The 23,584-nt window shown below is 46.0% G+C and overlaps 1 protein-coding gene across 2 annotated transcripts in view; it reads right to left on the bottom strand.

The window, feature by feature from the left end:
• The window catches only part of CRHR2 (corticotropin releasing hormone receptor 2), a 210,135-nt gene that overhangs the window by 174,518 nt on the left and 12,033 nt on the right, over nucleotides 1-23,584 (bottom strand). For both annotated transcript variants that reach the window (XM_083467114.1, XM_083467115.1), the window contains one exon: nucleotides 8,850-8,943. In XM_083467114.1, the coding sequence (XP_083323240.1) occupies nucleotides 8,850-8,943 (94 nt within the window). Of the gene's footprint in view, nucleotides 1-8,849; nucleotides 8,944-23,584 lie in introns of those variants that run through there.

Below are 23,584 nucleotides of genomic sequence, written 5' to 3'. Positions count from 1 at the left end.
ATTTTTGCACATTCTAGAATTCCCCAAAAGCCTTTTAGGACTTGACAGATGAGGCAGAAAAGAAAATTAGGGTGGGTGGGGGAAAGGGAGAGAAGAGAGGGTCCTTAAAGCTAACTTTTATTTTCTCATCTTTCAGCATGCTTGGACAATCTAGTAACTCACTGGAAGTGTCACATTTTTTTTGGGGGGGTGAGATTTAAAAAAAATAAAAATAAAAATCACTCTGGGTTTCTCAGCCCATTTCCCTAAGTGTTTCTGACAGCCCGTTTCAGAGCATTGTGAAATTCAGGGGGCAATAGGAACTGGTGGCTCTGTACGCCACAATATAAAGGCAGCCAAGAAGAGAAACAGGGTGAAACGATTGGGGAATGTTGGGACACAGGATGGAAGTCCCATGGAAAAAACTGACCAAGAAAAACTGACAGAACTAACAGCATGTTCCTAACCGTGACTGTTTCTCTCCCTCTCTCATAATAGCATTCAATGGACATTCAATGAAGCTGAATGCAGGAAGATTTCGGGCAGACAAAAGAAAAGCACTTCTTGACACAGTACATAGCTAAACGGCGGAACTCCCTGCTTTAAGATGGCCACTACATCAGATGGCTTTAAAGCAGGATTATAGACAAATTCATGGAAGATACGTCTATAGATGGCTACCAGCCTTGATTGCTGTTTTCTGCCTCCGCTGTTGGAGGCAGTGATCACAGAACTGCAGAACTGCAGAATTGTAGAGTTCGGAGGGTTAGAGTGATGGACTAGGACCTGGGAGGCCTGGGTTCGAATCCCTGATCAGCCATGATGCTAGCTCAATTACACAATTACCTACCTCACAGGGTTGTTGTGAGGACAGAATGCAGGAGAAGACAACCACGAATGCCAGCTTGAGCTCTTTGGATAATAATAATAATAATAATAATAATAATAATAATAATAATTTATTTATACCCAGCCCATCTGGCTGGGTTTCCCCAGCCACTCTGGGCAGCTTCCAACAAAGTATTAAAATAGGTAAAGGTAAAGGGACCCCTGACCATTCGGTCCAGTCGTGGCCGACTCTGGGGTTCGGCGATCATCTCGCTTTATTGACAGAGGTAGCCGGCGTACAGTTTCCAGGTCATGTGGCCAGCATGACAAAGCCGCTTCTGGCAAACCAGAGCAGAGCAGGGAAACACCGTTTTCCTTCCCGCCAGAGTGGTACTGGCTCCCTCGACCAGTAAAGCGAGATGAGCGTCGCAACCCCAGAGTCGTCCGCGACTGGACCTAACGGTAAGAGGTACCTTTACCTTTACTCATAAAGGAAATCAGCAACCCAACAGATGCGGGGCAGAGGGGAACTGAAGGAAGAGACAGAAATCTGTTCCATGCTATGCTGCAAGGTAACCTTCTTTCAAAAGTGCTTTGCGCAGATTGTTGCTAAAATTCAGGATCGATAGTGCTCCAAAAGCATCAAGACACTTTATCCCTCCCATTTGCAAACACGTTAGATTGTAAAGTTAGCGAACGGAGTGCGTGTCAAGTTCCAGTCTTCCATGAGCGAACGATGTTGCCAAGTTTTGAAAATCAACACCTAGGCGCCCGAGAAAGTGAGGGAGCTTTACTGAGCGAGGAAGAGTTGCACGTACAAAAAGAGAAAAAGAAAATCAATGGACTAGTTCCGTTCACCCACACGATACAAATGCACTTGAAAACCCCCTTTGTCATTTTTATTTTGGGAAGCAAAAAAGGCTGCGTGGCTGAACGGGGAACATTCTTCAGTTGAAACAAAGGTCAGTCTTGTTCGTGAGAAGCCAGGCAGATTGAGGGCAGAGCAGAGCAGCGTTAAAAGGCATAGATCCTAAGACCAAGTAGTTCTTCAGCACAACTGATGCGCTCTTCCCCTCTCCATCTCACAACGACCCTGTGAGGTAGGTGAGGGTCACCGAATGAGCTTCATGGTGGGGTTCTGAACCCTGGTCTTCCAAGTTATTGCATTGTTTTATGAACTGTGGCTTGCCATTGTTTTATTGATTATCGTTTAGATATTATTGTAACTGTTGAGTGGATTTCTGGTTAACGTGTATATGTTGATATTATTATTTTATACTATTCTAATGATTGTTGAATGTTACTTTTTTGATGTTGTTGTTTAGTCGTTTAGTCGTGTCCGACTCTTCATGACCCCATGGACTACAGCACGCCAGGCACTCCTGTCTTCCACTGCCTCCCGCAGTTTGGTGAGACTCATGTTTGTAGCTTCGAGAACACTGTCCAACCATCTCGTCCTCTGTCATCCCCTTCTCCTTGTGCCCTCCATCTTCCCCAACATCAGGGTCTTTTCCAGGGAGTCTTCTCTTCTCATGAGGTGGCCAGAGTACTGGAGCCTCAGCTTCAGGATCTGTCCTTCCAGTGAACACTCAGGGCTGATTTCCTTCAGAATGGATCGGTTTGATCTTCTTGCAGTCCATGGGACTCTCAAGAGTCTCCTCCAGCACCAGAATTCAAAAGCATCAATTCTTCAGCGATCAGCCTTCTTTATGGTCCAGCTCTCACTTCCATACATCACTACTGGACTTTTTTTTATGGAGATTGCCTATTTTAAAGTTATGTTTTATTATCACATTTTTGTATTGCATTAGATTGTTATAAGATGTACATTTTTTGTTTCTTCAGCTTGTAAACCGCCTTGAGTATTGTAAGATAGAACGGCGGTATACAAATTAAAAATGATGATGATGATGATGATTTCATAAAGTGGTTCTTGTGCGTCTTGAACGCAGCTGGCTCACAAACACACACACAATCCTGGTTTTCTTTTAAAATCTTAATGGCAAATGTCTGCCCTCTTGTCGAGAGAGGTTGGAGAATTCCGATAAACACCAAGACAGGAGCAGAAATTGTCCGTCTTTGCTTAGCCATCCGGCGTCCGGAACGGAAACCAGTCTGACAAATACAACTGGTACTCACTGCTGGTGTTGCCTGCAGTCCGTAAATGGTACAACATTGATTCCCCCCCCCCAATTGTATCATGTTCCCTTTGCATTGCAATGAATGTGGTGGAATAAGTTAATGACAATGCAATATACGCAATTAATTGCTTGTGTTCCGCACCTAATGTAATTTTTTTGCAGCACACAGAGAGGCAAAAAATGTAGCTTTTGGCAGAAGTCGAACTGCAGTGGAATGGAAACAGTACTGCGTGCAGTGGGTACAGGTTGGGGGGTGGAAATTGATGCCTGCTTACATCCCTACTCTTATGCACAAACACATATACTTGCTGCAGTCATTCTTCAAGCTGACCATATGGGTTACACTATTTTTCATGCAGATGTTTTGCACAGGGTTGTACAGAGTTACCTCGGTTTAAGAACAGCCCTGTTTACGAACTATTTGGTATATGAATGCCGCAAAACTGGAAGTAGCATTCCGGTTAGTGAACTTTACCTCTGTCTACGAACAGCAGCCGAACGGTGGAAGGGCACCGGTGGCGGGAGGCCTCATCGGATGTCAAAGAGATAAACAACTACCTGACATTTAGAAGACATCTGAAGGCAGCCATGTTTAGGGAAGTTTTTAATGTGTGACATTTTAATGCATTTTTAATCTTTGTTGGAAGCTGCCCAGAGTGGCTGGGGAAACCCAGCCAGATGGGCAGGGTACAAATAATAAATTATTATTATTATTATTATTATTATTATTATTATTATTATCATCATCATCATTAGGGAAAGTGTGCCTCCGCTTAAGAATGGCTTTGGTTTAAGAACAGACTTCCAGAATGGATTAAGTTCATAAGACGAGGTACCACTGTGCAGGCATCTGGTTTAACCTCCTCCTCAATGCAAAAATCCAGTTAGTACAGTGGTACCTCAGGTTACATACGCTTCAAGTTACATACGCTTCAGGTTACAGACTCTGCTAACCCAGAAATAGTACCTCCGGTTAAGAACTTTGCTTCAGGATGAGAACCGAAATCGTGCTCCGGCGGCGCGGCAGCAGCAGGAGGCCCCATTAGCTAAAGTGGCGCTTCAGGTTAAGAACAGTTTCAGGTTAAGAACGGACCTCTGGAATGAATTAAGTACTTAACCCGAGGTACCACTGTATATCCTCAATGGATCACTGCTCAGCCTCTGCCTAAAGACCTCTACCACCTCTCCAAGCAGCTAGCTGCATTGTCAAACTACCCTTCTCAATAAGAATTTCCCCCTAATGTTCAACTGAAATCTCCCCTCTTGTAACTAGGGTTGGGTGAATCTGTCCTTTTTTGGTTCTCTCCGTTTCTCATTTTTCCGCTCTTAAAATACATTACTGAGGCAGTCTGCAATTTCCCTTAAAAGCAAACAAACAAGCCACAAAATCTCCACAGTACAGTCATACCTCGGGATAAATTTGCTTCAAGTTAAGTATTTTCGGGTTGCACTCCACGGTCAAAATGACATCACGCGCATGCGTGGAAGCGGCGAAACACGATCCGCGCACACGCACGGGTTGTGTTTGCTTCAGGATGCGAACGGGGCTCCGGAATGGATCCTGTTCACATCCCGAGGTACCACTGTAATGTCTCAGTGGCCTGCTGTGAATTTCTCCTAATAAACACAAATTTCGTATTCAATTTCGAGAAATAGAAACATTTTTTGCCAACCATTTCCCCTAATACAGTGCATCTTTGAAAGTTATGCTCACCATTACATAAATTTTACATGCACACGTTGCGCACAATACATGCATTCTTGTGCACACTGCTTGGCTGGAGAACTGCATTGCCAAATTCAGAAAAAGCATGAATTTTGAAGGCTGGCTGCATTTGAGTCCAAATATTGCAGTGGTGGCCAAACTTGGCCCTCCAGCTGTTTTGGGACTACAACTCCCATCATCCCTAGCTAACGGGACCAGTGGTCAGGGATGATGGGAACTGTAGTTCAAGAATAGCTGGAGGGCCGAGTTTGGCCACTACTGACATATTGCTTTGGAAAGTGTGAATTTGCCAAGTTTGCCTTTAAATGCGAACTAATTTAGTTATTTGCCTTCCACCATCATACAGCAGCAAGAGGAATTTAAAAAATAAAATAAAATCCATCAGTTGAGAACTAAACCATTTGCCAGGATTGAATGCCAACGCACTTGGGAAGTTCCAATTTCATGGGCAGGGAAGCATAACAGATTTGTTTGTTGCAAACTACATTGCAGTTTTATTGTGGTGTTCAAAATCTTATTTAAGAAGACCACAAATCTGAAGCCGGGGTGGAGAGAATGAAGAAAGAAGAGAGCTTAATTTGGAAGAGAAAGCCAAACGACAACAACAAACCACTCCGCGATGAATAGTCTTTTCATCTGGCTTGTCTGGAAGGAAAATGGAGTTGCATTTAATGAAATTAACCGATAAGAAATAAGCTGTAAGCTTTCCAGCAGTTACCCAACGGAATGAATAACTGTAAAGGAGGAACTCAGGAAATCAGCAAACAATTGCAGTGTTGGCGGGTGCAGACAGGCCGCAGAAATGGCACTTCCGTTCAGACCCAGAAGTCGGGTGGATCGGCAGCTGAGTTTTATTTGGACACTGGTGATCAAAGGACAGTGTGCTCCTGGGGGCAGAAGGCCAACTTAGGGGGCATGAGCAGGCTGTCTTTAATGCCTTGCATTTGGATAAAAAAGGTAAAGGGACCCCTGACCATTAGGTCCAGTGGTGGCCGACTCTGGGGTTGCGGCGCTCATCTCGCTTTACTGGCCGAGGGAGTCGGCGTACAGCTTTCAGGTCATGTGGCCAGCATGACTAAGCCGCTTCTGGTGAACTAGAGCAGTGCACGGAAACACCGGTTACCTTCCCACTGGAGTGGTACCTACTTATCTACTTGCACTTTGACGTGCTTTCGAACTGCTAGGTTGGCAGGAGCAGGGACCGAGCAACGGGAGCTCACCCCTTTGCGGTGATTTGAACTGCCGACCTTCTGATCGGCAAGCCCTAGGCTCTGTGGTTTAACCCTGCATTGGGATAACAGGGGTCAATTACCTACTGAAACCCCTTTTAGTACACAGAGTGAGCAGCCTTTAAGCTGCCAGGTCTTGGTTTGAGAGCAGACTTGTTGCAATCACACACAGAGATGCTCATAGGTGGGGAAATGGCAAAGTTGTTTCCTGCAGGAAATCTATAACTTGGATAGAAAAGTATCTAATTCTAGTCTAGCTAACAAATCTGGAGAAGAACAAGGCAGCCAAGCCTGCTCCCATGTTCTCTCAGAGCATAGTTTAATAATAGTGATACAGTTAAACCTCAGAACTCAAATGGCTCCGTTCTCAAACATTCCAGTTCCCAAATGCGAAAAAACAGAAGTAAGTGGTTTTCAAACGTTTCGGAAGCTGAACGGTCTTCCAGAATGGATTACGTGTGAAAACCGAGATTCCACTGTACAGTGGTGCCCCGCAAGACGAATGCCTCGCAAGACGGAAAACTCGCTAGACGAAAGAGTTTTCCGTTTTGGAGGTGCTTCGCAAAATGAATTTCCTATGGGCTTGCTTCGCAAGACGACAATGTCTTGCGAGTTCCTGCTGGTTTTCTCCCCTCCCCCCTTTTTCTAAGCCGCTAAGCCGCTTATCAGCTGATCCGATCAGCAGATAAGCTGCTAAAAGCTGCTAAAAGCCGCTAATAGCGCTAATAGCGCTAATCCGCTAATCCTTCAATGGGCTTGCTTCACAAGACGAAAAAACCGCTAGACGAAGAGAATCACAGAATGGATTCTTTTCGTCTTGCGAGGCACCACTGTAATAATGTTCATGATAACGATGATGAAGATGAGAAGAAGAAGAATTGTATACCACCCTTCATTAACAGATCTCGGGGCAGTTCATACCATAATATTACAATAAAAGAACCACAAAACACATAGAAAAAATAATAATATAATAAAATAAAAATAAGAGCAACAACAAACCAGTAAACCCCACCCCCAAACACATTTAAAAGGGCAATCTTTCAAAGTCCTAGTTGTAGAGGAACATTTTCGCCTGGTGCCAAAAGGTGTATAATGTACAACGGAGGTGCCAGCCAAACCTCCCTGGGGAGAATATCCAGATGCTGGGAGCCACCACAGAAAAGGCCCTTTCCACCCTCCAGACGTCTCATGCAGGAGGCACACAAAGGGGCTCCTTTGCAGAGACCTGGTTTGTTCATATGGAGAGAGGCGGTCCTTGAGGTATTGCGGTCCTGAGCTGTTTAAGGCTTTGTAGGTCAAAGCCAGCACTTTGAATTGGGCCTGGAAACTAGTTAAAGATGATCTCTCAGCTTGAGGTCTGAGAGGAAAGTGTGAGAAGGAAGAGGGAGTTGTAAGCAGAAATGTAGAGAACTAGAAATGTAGGGAAATAGACAAATGATATAAACATTATAGTGGAATGTATGAAAAAGGATATAAAACAAAACTGCATGATAATACCATGACAACAGAAAAAGTATAACAAGAAAGATTGGAAGTTTTTTTGCAAAATAATAATAATAATTTGATAGATATAATGTTGTATAAATCTTTGGTCTTTTTTCTTCTTTTTTCTTTTTATCATTGTTTCAAAAACTTTCTTTTCCCCCCTTTCTTTTTTCTTTTTGTATTTAAATCTGAAATACTTGCCTTCGTTGTATGATTGTATCTTTGTATTTTAAACCAATAAAGATTTAATAAAAAAAGAAAAGAAAAAAGAAATGTAGGGAACTTAAGATTGGAAAATGAGAGAGAAACCAAGATTGACAGATTTGCCCATCCCTAAAAGTAACATTTTGACGGGACATGCATAATATGGGTCCCCTTCTTCCAAAAGAAATATTCCCCTTTAGGGTCATGAAAGGTGGCTTCTGAAGGTATTCCCAGACTATTTTCAGGCACCACCAAATTCAGAGTTTGTGCAATTAGAGCTGATTTGCAGCTTCTGTGCCACAAACCCTTGGTGGATCGAGCCGGGGGGGGGGGGACCTTATAAATAAGTCAGAAATTAGATCATTATAACAAAAGAAAAAAACTCTATTGAAAATCGTGTTTTAAAATTTCTTGCTCTCTGGCACCCCCTGGTGTTGCATGATTATAGTGCATTCAAATCACTGTTTCTTTACTAATGTAGCTGAGTCCTCTGTCCTTGCCCACAAACCGGTCTTTCCGAGATAAGGAAACTGACATAAAAGCCACTGGGAATGGGATGACGTTTGCTGGATGCAACATCGTATAACCTCCCCAGAAAGAAATCAGAACGATTTCTCAGCAACTAGCCGACATAATTTAACCTCCCTGTAAGCTTTGTACAAACATATAGGGATCAAATATTCCATAAAACAGGTCATCTGGAAGTAGGGGAAGGAGAAGAAATTTTATTCAGTGCACATTTAAATCCAAATCTATCAAATTTGCCCTTTTCAAAAGAATGTGAGAACTAGCAGGGGAAAGCGAAAACAGCATATAAAAATGCATTCTATTGGGAAAGATTGATTGCAAAAATGCTTACATTAGTCAAGGCTGCATATAAAATGTGTTTACTGGGAGAAATTTAACCCTACGATGCTTATAAATTTGCATGAGATGTTTAAAAGAGAAAGGAAAGCAGATTGCTGCAAAATGTGGACAGCTGGATTTATGATTGGTTAAATGAGAAACTGAGAGAATCGAAATGGAGTCCATAGACAAGGGCAAGAAGGGAACAGCTCTAACCCATCGCATGTCTCTAATACTTGATATTTGGAGGTAATATGGCTCTGAATATGCAGGTTCCATTTCACTATCATGGCCAAAAAATCCCACAACTGACTGAAATACCTCTCTGCCGCAAATTTTGCTTTTTTAAGCTGTCTAAGCCAGTGGGCATCCCCTACTAATTAGACACTATCTCAAGGTCATTATTACCTGTCAAATTGTGATGGGAGGACCATTCTTCACAGTATCTCTCCAGCAGAGCGGAGAAGGGCAGGCTTGCGGAAGAATCACACTGCAGAACCAGCTGAGAGAAAGGAAGGAGACAAGAAGATTTGTTAGTAGGGAAACTGAAGGGAGGAAGAAGAGAAAACACAGGATTTGTTAGGGGAAGAAGTGTTGCAGAATCAGAGATTAGAGCTGGGGCAGACAGGACATACTCTAAATCAAACCAAGGGGTGTCTGGTGGTTGGGCAGTGGGCCCCCCAAATGAATAATAATCCCCAGATCCCCAGCTTTCATTTTTAAAAGAGAGTGAGTTTCTAGCCTTTCTAGAACCTGAAATATGACACAAAATGTACAGGTACTATTACATTTACCCAATAAATTAGCCTTTCAGTGTCTTACTCTGGGGAGAAAGTTACGTGGACACTCATTGCCCAACCTTTCTTCCAAGGAGCTCAAGGTCATAACTCTCCTCCTCCCCATTTCATCCTGACAACAACCCTGTGAGTTAGGTTAGGTTGAGAGTGAGTGAGCAACCCAAGGTCACCCAGGGAACTTTGTGGCTGAGTACAGGTAGGTGTACCTAGGTAGATTTTACTTTATTGGGCTCCAAACTGCTAGATGGGCAGGAGCAGGGACCGAGCAATGGGAGCTCACCCCATCACGGGGATTCGAACTGCCGACCTTCTGATCGCCAAGTCCTAGGCTCTGTGGTTTAACCCACAGCGCCACCTGCATCCCTAAATGGCAATCCTACCTAACCACAAAGTGGCCTTCAAGAAAACAAGGTGGATTTGTGGCACTTGGGTGGCAGAATGCTTTTGTAGACCTACATTCCCAGTATGAATCTGAGTCCCTCCTGCAAATCACCGACAGTCTGGAGACGAGAAGTCATAGAGGTCAATGTTCCTCGTTGCAGAATGCCTAGCTGGCTGTCATTCACCAGAGGCTAGACACTGTGAATGCCAACGCTGCTGCTCTTCTGCAATTTCATATTTAGTTTTTCATCAGCGACATCTGACACATGCTTGAAACATTCTGGGCTTAGTCTCCAAACAATGAAGGATTCCTTCATGCGTGAGTCAGTGGGCAATTTAAGGCGTTCACCCAATGCACAAGGTGGAGGAACGACGACTAATTTTGCTTCTCGCGAAGTGCTCTGAATTATGGTCCACCGAAAGCTCTCGGCGGAGCTAGCCTTGGGAACAAATCAAGGCGCCGTCCAGCTCTGCCTATAAAATTATACACCTGAGATGAAAAGAGATCAATTGCTATGTTGCAGGGCAATTACGGGACGATCAGATGCTCCCTCATATGAAATTACACGATGCTGCCAACAGAAATTTGGGGCAGACAAAAAAGAAGAAGCACTTATCCACATAATGCCAGATAAAAGGATGGAATTTGATGCCGCCAGAAATGGCCGCTGGCTTAGGACCAAAGCAGACAAGATGATGGACAACTGAGGTCCCTCTTTCTCTTATTAAGTATTTGTGCATGCTATATCCAATTTGCATGTTTAATTGGGGTTCTAAGCCCTAGTGAAATATATTGTTGTGGCAGAGGAGTGGGAGGGAGGAGAAAGAGATTTACATAGAAAACCTGTCTGTCTCCATCTATGCATTTAAATCACCGTGATACCATTTTAACAGCCTTGGTCTCCCCCAAAGGATTCTGGGAATTGTGGTTTGTTAAGGGTGCTGACAGACCTCAATTCCCTTCCCTGAACTATACTTCCCAGAATCCCTTGGGAAATGTGTGGGGAGTGTTGTTTTGTTTTGGTGTTATTGTGTCATGCATATAGTTTTTTTTATATACTGTAAACGGCTCTGTGATGAAGGGGAGTATCTAAATTTAATAAATGATAATAACAATAACAATTGCCATGGTTTCCCTCAAAGAATTCTGGAAGCGGCAGTTTGTCATGGATGCTGAGCATTGTTTTAAGCGGCCCCCATTCCCCTCAGAGACAGGGCAAAATCTAGTGGGGGGGCAGGGCCGGACTTGGGTGGGGGGCATTGTGCGTGTGACTTCATGCACACACGATGGGGGCCCCTCATGTTGGGCGCAACTTGGCGCTGCTGCTCAGAGCACTGCTATTCCCAGAATTCCCTGGGAAGAAGGCTTGCTTGTTAAGCCACTCTGGGAATTGTAGCTCTGTGAGGGAAAACAGGGCGGTGTGCATGTCTGCAAACAGCTCTCAGCACCCTAAACAGACTGCAGCTCCCAGAATCCTTTGAGGGTAGCTATGGCTGCTAGCAAGGCTGCTCTTACTCCTTAGTAACTGTTGATATATATTATCGCTGTGCTGTGTATTTTGGGTCTATGGAGCACAATAAAGCTGTGTGTGTGTGTGTGTGTGTGTGTGTGTGTGTGTTTAAAGTGGCATAACAGTGCTCTAAATGTGGGAGATGGACATGGCCCTTGACAACCACCTCGGGTGCCATGATAGCAAATGGGTGTGGGAATGTTCAGGGTGGCAGGAGAGGATATATTGTTTATTAACATCCTTCCTAACCTGCGCTAGCAAGTTCCTTTACTTAGTAGTTATATTCCCCTTCGCCGGAGCAGCTTCGTCACGCTGCCCACGTGACCTGGAAGTGTCTGCGGACAGCGCTGACTCCCGGCTTCTAGAGTGAGATGAGCGCACAACCCTAGAGTCTGTCAAGACTGGCCCGTATGGGCAGGGGTACCTTTACCTTTTATATTCCCCTTCTAACATGCACAGCAGATAGCTGGTTGCAGGCTTGTGTGAGCCTCTCACTATTATACAATTCAGTCTGTCTCAGATTGAATTGTACATTCTTGGTAAGTTCCCTTGAATCCCTCTTAAAAGAATAAAGATGCCACAATTATTCAAAGTCAATAAAATACGTTTACTCACATCAGTTTGCAGTTACACATTTGTAACTAAGGCAGGCTTAGTTACAAATATATACAGTACATGTGGATCTACCCCTTATGGGGGAATAATCCCAGTGCTTCTGCTGGCTGAAAGCTAGCAGAGCAGTCCTAGCTAAAAGCTGGTCAAACAAAGAAGGAAGTGAAAAAGAGAGGGTGTGGCAGCATGCCTTGTCCTTGTGTTACCTGGATAGGTAAGTTCACGCCCACCTCTAGTCACATGCAAAAGGAAGGGTGCTCCAGCCAGGAGGAAAACAGGAAGTTTTCAACTGGCTGGACCAAACATTCCCCTGCATGTCCACTCTAGGAAAACAAGGAATGTTGTACTTGACTGCTCTCAGTGGATTACATTCCACATTTGTGTGTGGATTCATATGTTTTGTACCAGCAAAAGATAGTGCAAGAAATTAAGGTGTCACTAAAAATGCATGTGGGACGCGGGTGGCGCTGTGGGTTAAACCACAGAGCCTAGGACTTGCCGATCAGAAGGTCAGCGGTACGAATCCCTGCGAAGGGGTGAGCTCCCGTTGCTCGCTCCCTGCTCCTGCCAACCTAGCAGTTTGAAAGCACATCAAAGTGCAAGTAGATAAATAGGTACTGCTCAGGCGGGAAGGTAAACGATGTTTCCGTGTGCTGCTCTGGTTCGCCAGAAGCGGCTTTGTCATGCTGGCCACATGGCCCGGAAGCTGTACACCAGCTCCCTTGGCCAATAAAGCGAGATGAGTGCTGCAACCCCAGAGTCGGTCACGACTGGACCTAATGGTCAGGGGTCCCTTTACCTTTAAGAATGCATGCAATTTGGGGTGTAAAGGATGGGATGTTACAAACAACATGATTGACAATACATAATGTTTGCTCAGGCAAGTGTGGCTCGTAAGTAGATTTTGTTGAAAGTTTGGTGGATTTTGAAATGGCTGTCAGAAGGATTTGGACCAGAGCAGTCCTAGCTAAAAACTGGTCAAACAAAGAAGGAAGTGAAAAAGAGAGGGTGTGGCAACATGCCTTGTCCTTGCGTTACCTGGACAGGTAAGGTCATGCCTTCTACCACATGCAAAAGGAAGGATGCTGCAGCCAGGAGGAACAGGATGTTTTGATTGGCTGGACCAAACATTCACCTGCATGTCTTCTCTAGCATTAGAAGGAATGTTGTACTTGACTGCCTCTCATGGGTCACATCCCAGAGTGGGAGCATAAATGTAATAAATAGGGGAATGCAGCCCTCAAAGTGAAAAGGGTTATCTACCCCCAACTTGACTTGAATTGTAAACAACTTTTTAAGGTTCCAGGCAAAGCGTCCATTTCCACCCCCTGCCTCGTAAATGGAGATTTCAGAGTCTGAATCTCAGTTCCTTAATCTTTCACTTCTCAATGAGCTGTTAAAAAAATGAGGTATCTTGCCAGCGGGGTGAGGGGAGTATGAACTCTATCCAACACTTCTATTTGTGATATCAAAAGCCGCTTTGGATAATCCTTTGAGGTATTTACGGTGGTAGAGAGGCAAATGAGATGTCAGATTAAAGCACAGGTTTGCAGAAAGCGGTGCTTTTCGCCACTTTGCCCTCAAAACGAGACAAGAGGCAGGGAGACGGGGACACAAATATAGGCTGAGTTTTTAAAATAATCCATAGCTAGTTGCTATGATCGGCTGCGAGAGGTTTGCCTTCGCAATATTGGAAATTAGACTTCAGTGGTGTTACGGAATATTCACAAGCATCTCAACTGCTCTGTAGCTTGAAAGAGGAACCAATCTGCTACCCAAGGACCAGTGCAAGTGAGTACAATTGGTGGAAAGGGGTGAAGCAGGGAAGGGAACAAGCAGGACCGTCGAAGCATCACTAAACTGTCAGCAGTGAATACTATGGCAGCAGAAAAAGAAGGAAAGTTGAGGCCTCCTTTATTGGTTCTACCAGGACCAAAATGACCTTTGGATCCTCCTCTCTCTCAAGAGCCAGTGTGGTGTAGTGGTTAAGAGCGGTAGTCACGTAATCTGGGGAACCGGGTTCGCGTCTCCGCTCCTCCACATGCAGCTGCTGGGTGACCTTGGGCCAGTCAGACTTCTGTGAAGTCTCTCAGCCCCACTCACCCCACAGAGTGTTTGTTGTGGGGGAGGAAGGGAAAGGAGAATGTTAGCCGCTTTGAGACTCCTGAAGGGGAGTGAAAGGCGGGATATCAAATCCAAACTCTTCTTCTTCTTCTCTCTCACTGCATGTTGACAAATGTAGAAATACAAAATCCCATAACTTCCTCCACTGGGGTCTGTTAAACATGGCTGCACCAGAGAGCTTGGCGAGACCAGCAAGTCCCTCTCCATCAAACTGGCCACTTGGATCCACCACAACCTTCTGCAATAGCCACCCTACCTGGGCGTTATGAAACCTTGCGGAAAAGTTGGGACCTGAAGTTGCTTGTTTTCCTCCTCCCTCCCCATTCCTTTTTCCTTTTGTATCAGAAGGCTGGATACTTCTTTCCTTATCTTTGAGGGGGTTTTACTTCTCTGTAACATCTGAGTCCAGGACAGGCCGTAAATGATCTTGAGGACCAGGAAGCTGAGCTTGAACCCTGGGAAGACAGAGACACTGGGAGTTGGTAGCCCCCATTCCAGCGTGTTTCAGGTTCTGGATGGGGCCGTACTCCCTTCAAAAGAACAGATTTGAAGGTTCTGTTTTTGTTGCTGGAGGCTCAAGTGGCTAGGAATGACATTTAGCAGCTTCGGTTGGTATGCCAGCTTCAGCTGTTCTTGGACAGGGGTAGCCTGGGCACAGCGATTAATGAAGTGGCAAACTCAAGACTCAATGATTGCAATGCGCACTATGTGAGGCGACCATTGGTTCTGTCCCAGAAGCTCCAGATGGTGCAAAATGTGGCAGCTAGACTGCTGATGGGGACAGACAGTTCCCAGCACATAACTCCAGTGATCAAAAGGCTGCACTAGCTGCCTATATGCTGCCAGATCAGGTTCAAACTTTTTGTATGAATTTACAAGGTGCTAACAATTCCATAGAATCGTATAGTTGGAAGGGACCCCCTAAGATCATCCATTCCAACCCCCTGCAATGCAGGAAAACTCAGCTAAAGTATCCATGACAGATGGCCACCCAACCTCTGCTTAAAAACCTCTAAGGAAGGAAAGTCCACCACATTCCGAGGGAGTCCGTTCCACAGCTGAGCAGCTCTTACTGTCTGAAAGTTTTTTTCCAAATGTTAAGTTGGTATATCCTTTCTTGCAACTTGAAGCCATTGGTTTGAGCAAGAGGAAACGAGTTTGCTCCATCTTCCATGCAACAGTGTCACAGTCCAGTCTACGGGCGATCGAAGTCCCAGCTGAGGGCGTCGGGACTGGGGGCAAGATGGTGGGGTGGGAGCAGGAATGAGAGTCCAGGAGCCAAGAAGCCAAGAGTCCGAGGGTCAGCGAGCTGGGAGTCAAGAAGTCAAGGGTCCGAGGATCAAGAAGAAGAAGAAGAAGAGTTTGGACTTGATATCCCGCCTTTCACTCCCCTTCAGGAGTCTCAAAGCGGCTCACATTCTCCTTTCCCTTCCTCCCCCACAACAAACACTCTGTGAGGCGAGTGGGGCTGAGAGACTTCAAAGAAGTGTGACTGGCCCAAGGTCACCCAGCAGCTGCATGTGGAGGAGTGGAGACGCGAACCCGGTTCACCAGATTACGTGACTACCGCTCTTAACCACTACACCACACTGGCTCTCAAGAAGCAGGAAGTCAAGAAGCCAGGGTCCAAGGATCAGGAAGCAAGAAGCCAAACACAGCAAGGCAGGAAGCGTGTTGCTGTGGCAAAGAGCCAAAGGGAAATGCTGCCCTTATATCCCTTCCCAGCTCTTGCCACCAGGCGCTGTGAGTTACCAATCGGCCTCACCTGTGCGGCCGTGCCTTCAGAACAAACTTAGGAAGGCCCCAGTCCTGTGAACTGGTCACAGGGCCTGGCTCCTGCACACACTCCTGACAAAGAACCCTTAAGATATTTGAAGATGGCTATCATGTCTCCTCTCAGTCTCCTCTTTTCCAGGCTCAACATACCAAGCTCCTTCAACCGTTCCTCATCAGGCTTGGTTTCCAGACCCTTGATCATCTTGGTTGCCCTCCTCTGCTCACATTCCAGCTTGTCAACGTCCCTCTTAAATTGTGGTGCCCAGAATTGGACATAGTATTCCAAGTGTGGTCTGACCAAGGCAGAATAGAGTGGTACTATGACTGTCCTTGATCTGGACACTCTGTTGAATTTGGGTCCATGATACCTCAAGGACCATCTGAGCCCTTATATCCCTGATTGATCACTCAGCTCTTCAAAGGGGACACTGTCTGAGGTCCTCACTGGCTCGGATGCATGACACAAATGCACCAGGATCTGAAGGTTCACTAATGTTTCGTGGAACTTGTTTTCCAGTTGAGGTCAGACGAGGTCAGACAGGTCCACCTCCCTGTAGAACTTTCAAGACCTACTGAAGACCTTTAAAAATGTTCCCGTAGACCTTTAAATGGAATCCCTACAGTTTCGACTCATTTTTAGTCTTACTGTACTGAGTCTCTCATACACTGCTTCGGAACGACTGTGATTAAGCTGTGTACAAAATGTTGAAATAAATAATAAAGAAATGTGATTTTTTTTAAAAAAAATCAAGAATAATCTTTAGATCAGTGGTGTGTGGTCCGTGGACTAGGGGGACTAAGCTAGACCCCTAAATGTTCCCGGTAAATTGGAGTATTCAAGTATTAAAAACCTGGTGCCTCTTTTCCAAAGCTGGGAATTGTCTGCCTGGCTTACGGAGGGAGGTGCGAAGCTCATGTGCACAAAATTGCCCTCACCCAATTGCCCCCGCAAGTTGGGGCCTCTGGCCTAGACTCTTTCCCTATGAAAAATTTCACTGATGTAGATGCATATTTTAATACCATTTAAATGCAAGTTTCCCCTGAAAACAGTGCTTAAATGCATTTCAGACTACAGTGATACCTTGGTTTACAACCATAATCCATTCCGGAGGTCTGTTCGTAAACCAAAACAGGTTGTAACCCAAGGCACGCTTTCACCAATGGGGCCTCCAAATTTTTTTTGTTCGTGATCTAAAAAAAAAAAGAGGGTAGTAATCCAAAAAAAAGTTCGCAAACCGGGACATGCACTTCCAGGTTTGACATGTTTGTAACCCAAAATGTATGCAAACTAGACTGTCTGCAAACCAAGGTACCACTGTATGCCTAAAACCTCCAAGAATTGCATTGCAAAATTCAGAGCGGTGCAAAATCTGTGCCAGATGGTTCACTTGTGACCTGTGCAATAATCTGATCGCAACGTTTCAAAATGGAATTGGCAGCAATCGTTATCTCCAAGCAGCCCCACCCTCTGCCTATTGGATTTATTCCCAAAAGTCTTTTTACACTAGGAAGGGAGGAAAAAAGCAAACAGTCCTTCTGCCACTGCTGGCTTCTGAAGCAACTCTGGCCACTGCTCGTCGCTGAACTGTCGAGCTGCATTTAAAAATTGCTGCAAACCAGCCGTGGCACACCCTGTTTTACATGATCAATGAAATGAGGAGAGAGAGAGAGAGATGCTGTACTTCAAAACGCCCGGTTTAAATTACATCCCGCTCATGCAGCTGTTCACTTCACGAGGCTGCTCTGGAGAGCACAGACCGCTCAGCTTTCACAGCGAGAAGAGGAAGGGAAAGGTTGAATGTCAGGCTTGCTCAAGGGCTCGGCTCCGGCTCCTGCAGAGCGCGAGAGGGCCTTTTCCTTACGCACGCAGAAAGCACTACCGTTCTCTTGCTAGGAGACAAGCTACACCAACAAACAGGGGCTTCCATGTTTCACTGTTCTTCCAAAATCTGTCGTGAGAGAGGCAGAAGGTCGCTTCACACCAGGAGCTGAAGATGGAGACAGCCGTGGGATGCAAACCATTCTCCACTCTCTCCTAGGAGTCTTTTGCCCTTGGCCCAGAAACTGGCGGGGTCTTCTCCCATTTCATGCAAGGTCAAAGTTCAGGCATCGGAAGCTACCGTATTTTTCTCCCCATAGGGCGCACCGGGCCATAAGACGCACCTAGGTTTTTTTTTGGGGGGGGGGGAATAAAGGAAAAAAATTTATCCCCCCCCCAAGGCGCTAGGCTGGGGCGGGGGAAGCCCGAGCTTCCCTCGACCCCAGTCCCCAGAACAGGCTGCTCTCCGCAAGCCGTGGGAGCCCTCCCGCGGCTTGCGCAGAGCTACCCGAAGCCCCGGCGTGACAGCTGAGCGCGCCGGGACTTCGGGATAAGAGGCAGCGCTGCGCAAGCCGGGGGAAGGCTCCCGCAGCTTGCGCAGAGCTACCCGAAGCCCCGGCACGACTGCTCAGCGCACCAGGGCTTCGGGGTGCAGGCAGCACTGCGCAAGCCGTGGGAGCCCGGGGGGAACTCCCGCGGGCTCCCACGGCTTGCGGATGGCTTCCTGAAGCCTGGAGAGCAAGAGGGGTTGGTGCGCATCGACCCCTCTCACTCTCCAGGCTTCAGCGAAAGCCTGCATTCGCCCCATAGGACGCATACACATTTCCCCTTCATTTTTGGAGGGGGAAAAGTGCGTCCTATAGGGCGAAAAATACGGTACTCTCTTACTACTGCTTCTGCCTTTTGCAAATCTCTCTCTCTCTCAAGCTCTCTGGGCTTGCAAAATTATTCATTGCCTATTATTTACAATATTTATACCAGTGGGGTGTGATCCATTCTGGCAATCAGGGCACAACCCTTTTGAGTGGAATGTCAAGCAATTGTTTTCACCTCCCCTCAAAGTCCTACACACCCTCCACTTGAATTTCAAGAGGAACCAGGAGACATATCTGGCCAATCGGCTCTCTGGAAAACTCAACCAAATTTTGATTCAAAAGTATTGCTGTGGCCAGGAGGTCCTGCTCATCTGTCTCAAGGAAGAAGAAAAAGGCATGTGATAGTAAACTTGTATTTTGACAGAGCTACTGATTCTTAGCCCTGGTTGTGCAGTTTTTCTTTTGTCACCCTGGCAATCTAGCCATAGTATATAACGCTGATAGGTCTGCTGCTATAGTTAGACTCAGGAGCCAGTTTGTTCTGATGACCTGTTCTGAGCATGCTCAGAGCCAGTTTCCTTGAAGGCCACATCTACACAACAGCAAAGCTTAGGTCCCAGTTTTCCTGGCTGACCTTGCTGCTTGGTTTTTTTTTTTTGTTTTGTTTTGTTTTTACTCCTCTCACTATTTATGTGAGGGAGTACCACTGTTGTTGTTGTTGTTGTTGTTGTTGCTGCTGCTGTTGTTTTAAACTTATACTATTTTGCTGGAAGCCGCCCAGCTAGATGGCTGGGGTATAAATATGTTGTTGTTGTTCTTCAATGCCTGTGAGAACTTATTTCAGTTACAGATAGGTAGCCGTGTTGGTCTGCCATAGTCAAAATAAAAAAATTCCTTCCAGTAGCACCTTAAAGACCAACTAAGTTAGTTCTTGGTATGAGCTTTCGTGTGCATGCACACGAAAGCTCATACCAAGAACTAACTTAGTTGGTCTTTAAGGTGCTACTGTGAGAACTTAATTATTGACTTGACATTCCACTGCAGGGACAGCTCTGCTGGGTCCTTTTACAACACTAGGTGTGCACTTGGAGAAGCTTCATCTGGTTTTAATTTATACTACAAGGACCCAAGAGTCCTGGCATTTGCTTCCTAGGGATACCTGAAAGGGACAGTTATGGATGTTTAAATAACTTGGAGCACCGGAGGCTGGGAAGCTGCTGCAGCTAACTAGGTCTTGACCTAATCAGAGCTTCCATCCAAGCCACTCTGAGCTTACTAAAAGAAAAAGAGGAAATAATGAAAAAGGATAATAAATAAATGCTGTCCCGCTTGGCAGAAAGAGCAGAGAAGCATTTCCTTTCCCAAAGCAACAACCGCCATAAATGTGGAAGAGGACAGCTTGTTTTATGCGGAGAGGCCACCGTTTGGTGGTAGACCACATCCTTGGCAAGAAAAACCTCCCAAGTTCAGTCCCTGACATCTCTAGTTAGAAAGATCAGTTAACAGGTGATGGGAAAGTCTCCTCTGCCTGAGACCCTCAAGGAGCCACTCTGAGCAGATGATGCTAGGATAGAACAGCTTCTTGCAATTCCTGTTGTGTGTTTGAGAGTCTCCCAACTCTCCTGCTTGTTGCTCTCAGGAGAGAAGGCCCACAACTTTCCCGCAGAAGGTCTCAGGCTTCATTTACAGGCAGCAGAATCGGGAAAGGCCCTCTCTGTCCGAGTCCTTGGAGAGAGCTGCTCTCCAGGCAGAAGAAGGTTAGACCAGAGTTTCCCAAACTTGGATCATCAGCTGTTTGAGGACTACAACTCCCATCACTGCTGACCATTGACCCTACTAGCTAGGGATGATGGGAGTTGTAGTCCAACAACAGCTGGAGACCCAAGTTTGGAAAACCCTGGTCTAGATCAGGCATAGGCAAACTCGGCCCTCCAGATGTTTTGGGACTACAGCTCCCATCACCACTGACCACTGGTCCTGTTAGCTAGGGATGATGGGAGTTGTAGTCCCAAAACATCTGGAGGGCCGAGTTTGCCTATGCCTGGTCTAGATGATGTCCTGAGTCTCCTCCAGTTCCTGGGATCCCATAGAATCAATAAGAGCAAGCAAACCAGTCCCTTTGCCTCGGCAACGGCTTTGGCTGACTAGTTAAGCACCACGATTAGCATAACCAAAGAAATTGTTCTGTGCCATAGAACAAAGGGATGGGCCTTTCACCTTGTTGCTAGGTAGGAGAACAATAGCCAGAGATGCATGGATGAGTTGAGCTAGGAGCAGATTGGAGGCACAGAGACATGCATTCTCTGTGCTGGATGGAGAAGCAAGATCTTCTGGGGTGTTAATCCTGGGAGTTCCTCCCGTCTTATGCTAAGGTTGTATATATGTATATATGTATATATGTACAAGAAAGAAGATTCCACCTAAACATTAGGAAGAACTTCCTGACAGTAAGAGCTGTTCGACAGTGGAATTTGCTGCCAAGGAGTGTGGTGGAGTCTCCTTGTTTGGAGGTCTTTAAGCAGAGGCTTGACAACCATATGTCAGGAGTGCTCTGATGGTGTTTCCTGCATGGCAGGGGGTTGGACTCGATGGCCCTTGTGGTCTCTTCCAACTCTATGATTCTATGATTCTATGAAATAAAACCATGTATCCCAAAGACAGCCCAGTCTCTGTTGACCTTCATTCCAACGTGGGATGTAACATCACTGTAGCAGTCAAGTACAACATTTCCAGTTTGCCCAGAGTGGACACACAGGGGGATGCTACTCCAGTGACAGGAGGACTTCCTGTCACACCTGGTCTGGAGCATCCTCCCTCTGCGTGTGACCAGGAAGATGCGTGTGACCCTGGGAGACCCCATAAAAGGCCTGTCACGCAGCCATCTTCCCTTCTCTTGATGCTGCTCTCTTGATGTTCTTTGGCTGTCTGCTGGCTCTCAGCCAGCAGCACATGGGCTCATTCACCACATGGGATGAACCCACACTCTCTTCTGTAACTACAAGCTAAAGCCTGCCTTCAGGGGTCATACTGTGAACTGAATGTAAGTAAACTTCTTATTACTTTTCAGAGAAGACTGTTGTGTCTTTATTGTTTTTAAGAGGGAATTAAAGGGGAATTTAAAAGGGACGCAGGTGGAGCTGTGGGTTAAACCACAGAGCCTAGGACTTGCCGATCAGGTCAGCTTTTTGAATCCCTGCGATGGGGTGAGCTCCCGTTGCTCGGTCCCTGCTCCTGCCAACCTAGCAATTTGAAAGCACGTCAAAGTGCAAGTAGATAAATAGGTACTGCTCCGGCAGGAAGGTAAACGGTGTTTTCGTGCGCTGCTCTGGTTAGTCATGCTGGCCACATGACCCGGAAGCTGTACGCCGGCTCCCTCGGCCAATACAGCAAGATAAGTGCCGCAACCCAGAGTCAGGGGTCCCTTTACCTTTTAAAGGGGAATTTACCAGAAACAATCCAATCTGGACAAGCCAGACTGGATTGCTTAACTCAAGAGATTCTAAGGAATCTACCAATTAGCTTCCTGCGATATACAGGGAATGTGCTCTGCTACTACCTCACTAGCGTGAGTGAGGATCACATTTAATCAATAAATCCTCTCCTACTATCCTCAACATTCCCACAAGAAAAATTAACCCTGGGTAAGCACTGGATCCCTCCCCAAATCTCTCACCACTTGGATATTGGGGGGATGGATACATGCCAATAGACTCCCCACTCCAGATACACACACAAAACACCAGTGTGTCTCCAGTGATTCAAAGCACTGGCGATTAGTCCATGGCATTCCAGGACCATCGGCATGCCAAGGCAGAACCCGTTCCAGCTTTCCAAGCCCCTGATTGTCTCCTACTGGTGTGAAAGTTAAAAGGGGACACACAATTCATTGTTAATCTCCATCTCAACTGCTCCGTATTTACTCGCCCTTCAAAACCGTTCAAGGAAGGCTTTCAGTAATTCAGCCAGGATTACTCCGAACTTTGTAGCGCTTTAATTAGTCTTATTTACTTAGGAAAAATAAGGCTACGGAGTTTGGTAGCTCCTGTTGTTTAGCGTCTATAAATACAGATGGGTTCCTAAGCAAGGGCACTGAGTGAAGTGCACTTAGCCTTCATTGCAGCAGAGATGAGAAACAGTGATTTTGTGCATTTCGTTTTTACGGGGGAAATGCCACCGTAACGGATGACATTACCGTGCAATTAGTCCCTATTTGTTCACCCTCAAGGTGAAAACTGAGTTTGTGCAGCTCCATGTGAAGAAGAAGCAACTGTGAAATAACGCATTTCATTGCAGCGACTTTTCTCCGCAGAGTTTGGGGGACACATGGGGCAAAATGGCCGCCCATCCCTAAGCGAACCCACTGTCAACATGTTGTTGTTGTTGTTTAGTCGTTTAGTCGTGTCCAACTCTTCGTGACCCCATGGACCAGAGCATGCCAGGCACTCCTGTCTTCTACTGCCTCCCGCAGTTTGGTCAAACTCATGCTGGTAGCTTCAAGAACACTGTCCAACCATCTCGTCCTCTGTCATCCCCTTCTCCTTGTGCCTTCCATCTTTCCCAACATCGGGGTTTTTTCCAAGGAGTCTTCTCTTCTCATGAGGTAGCCAAAGTATGGGAGCCTCAGCTTCAGGATCTGTCCTTCCAGTGAGCACTCAGGGCTGATTTCCTTCAGAATGGGTAGGTCTGATCTTCTTGCAGTCCATGGGACTCTCAAGAGTCTCCTCCAGCACCATAATTCAAAAGCATCAATTCTTCAGCGATCAGCCTTCTTTGTGGTCCAGCTCTCACTTCCATACATCACTACTCAGAAAACCATAGTTTTCACTATATGGACCTTTGTTGGCAAGGTGATGTCTCTGCTTTTTAAGATGCTGTCTAGGTTTGTCATTGCTTTTCTCCCAAGAAGCAGGAGTCTTTTAATTTCGTGACTGCTGTCAACATGGCTTCCCCTAAAGAATTCTGGGAGCTGTAGTTTGTTTAGGGTGCTGAGAGCCATTATTAGGAGATCCCTATTCCCCTCACAGAACTACATTCTGAGTTCCCTGGTAAGAGGGATTGATTGCTAAACCACTCTGGGAATTGCAGAATTGAGCACACTGCATTTTCAAAATAAAATGAATAGGAACCTTCACCCACATGTTCTTTCATGATGTGTTTCGCCACAGTATACTGTGATGTTTGCATTGTGTGTTTTGTGAGGGGAACGGGGGGGGGGTCTCCTATCAATACTCAGGCACCCTAAGCAAACTACAGTTCCCAGGATTCTTTGGTTCCCAGCATACCTGAAGGAGCGTCTCCACCCCCATCA

This window comes from Podarcis liolepis, assembly GCF_965112155.1.
Source record: "Podarcis liolepis genome assembly, chromosome: 12".
In the NCBI taxonomy this organism is placed as follows: domain Eukaryota; kingdom Metazoa; phylum Chordata; class Lepidosauria; order Squamata; family Lacertidae; genus Podarcis; species Podarcis liolepis.
Note: the sequence above shows the minus strand (reverse complement) of the source record. Positions and strands in the feature narration are given on the sequence as shown.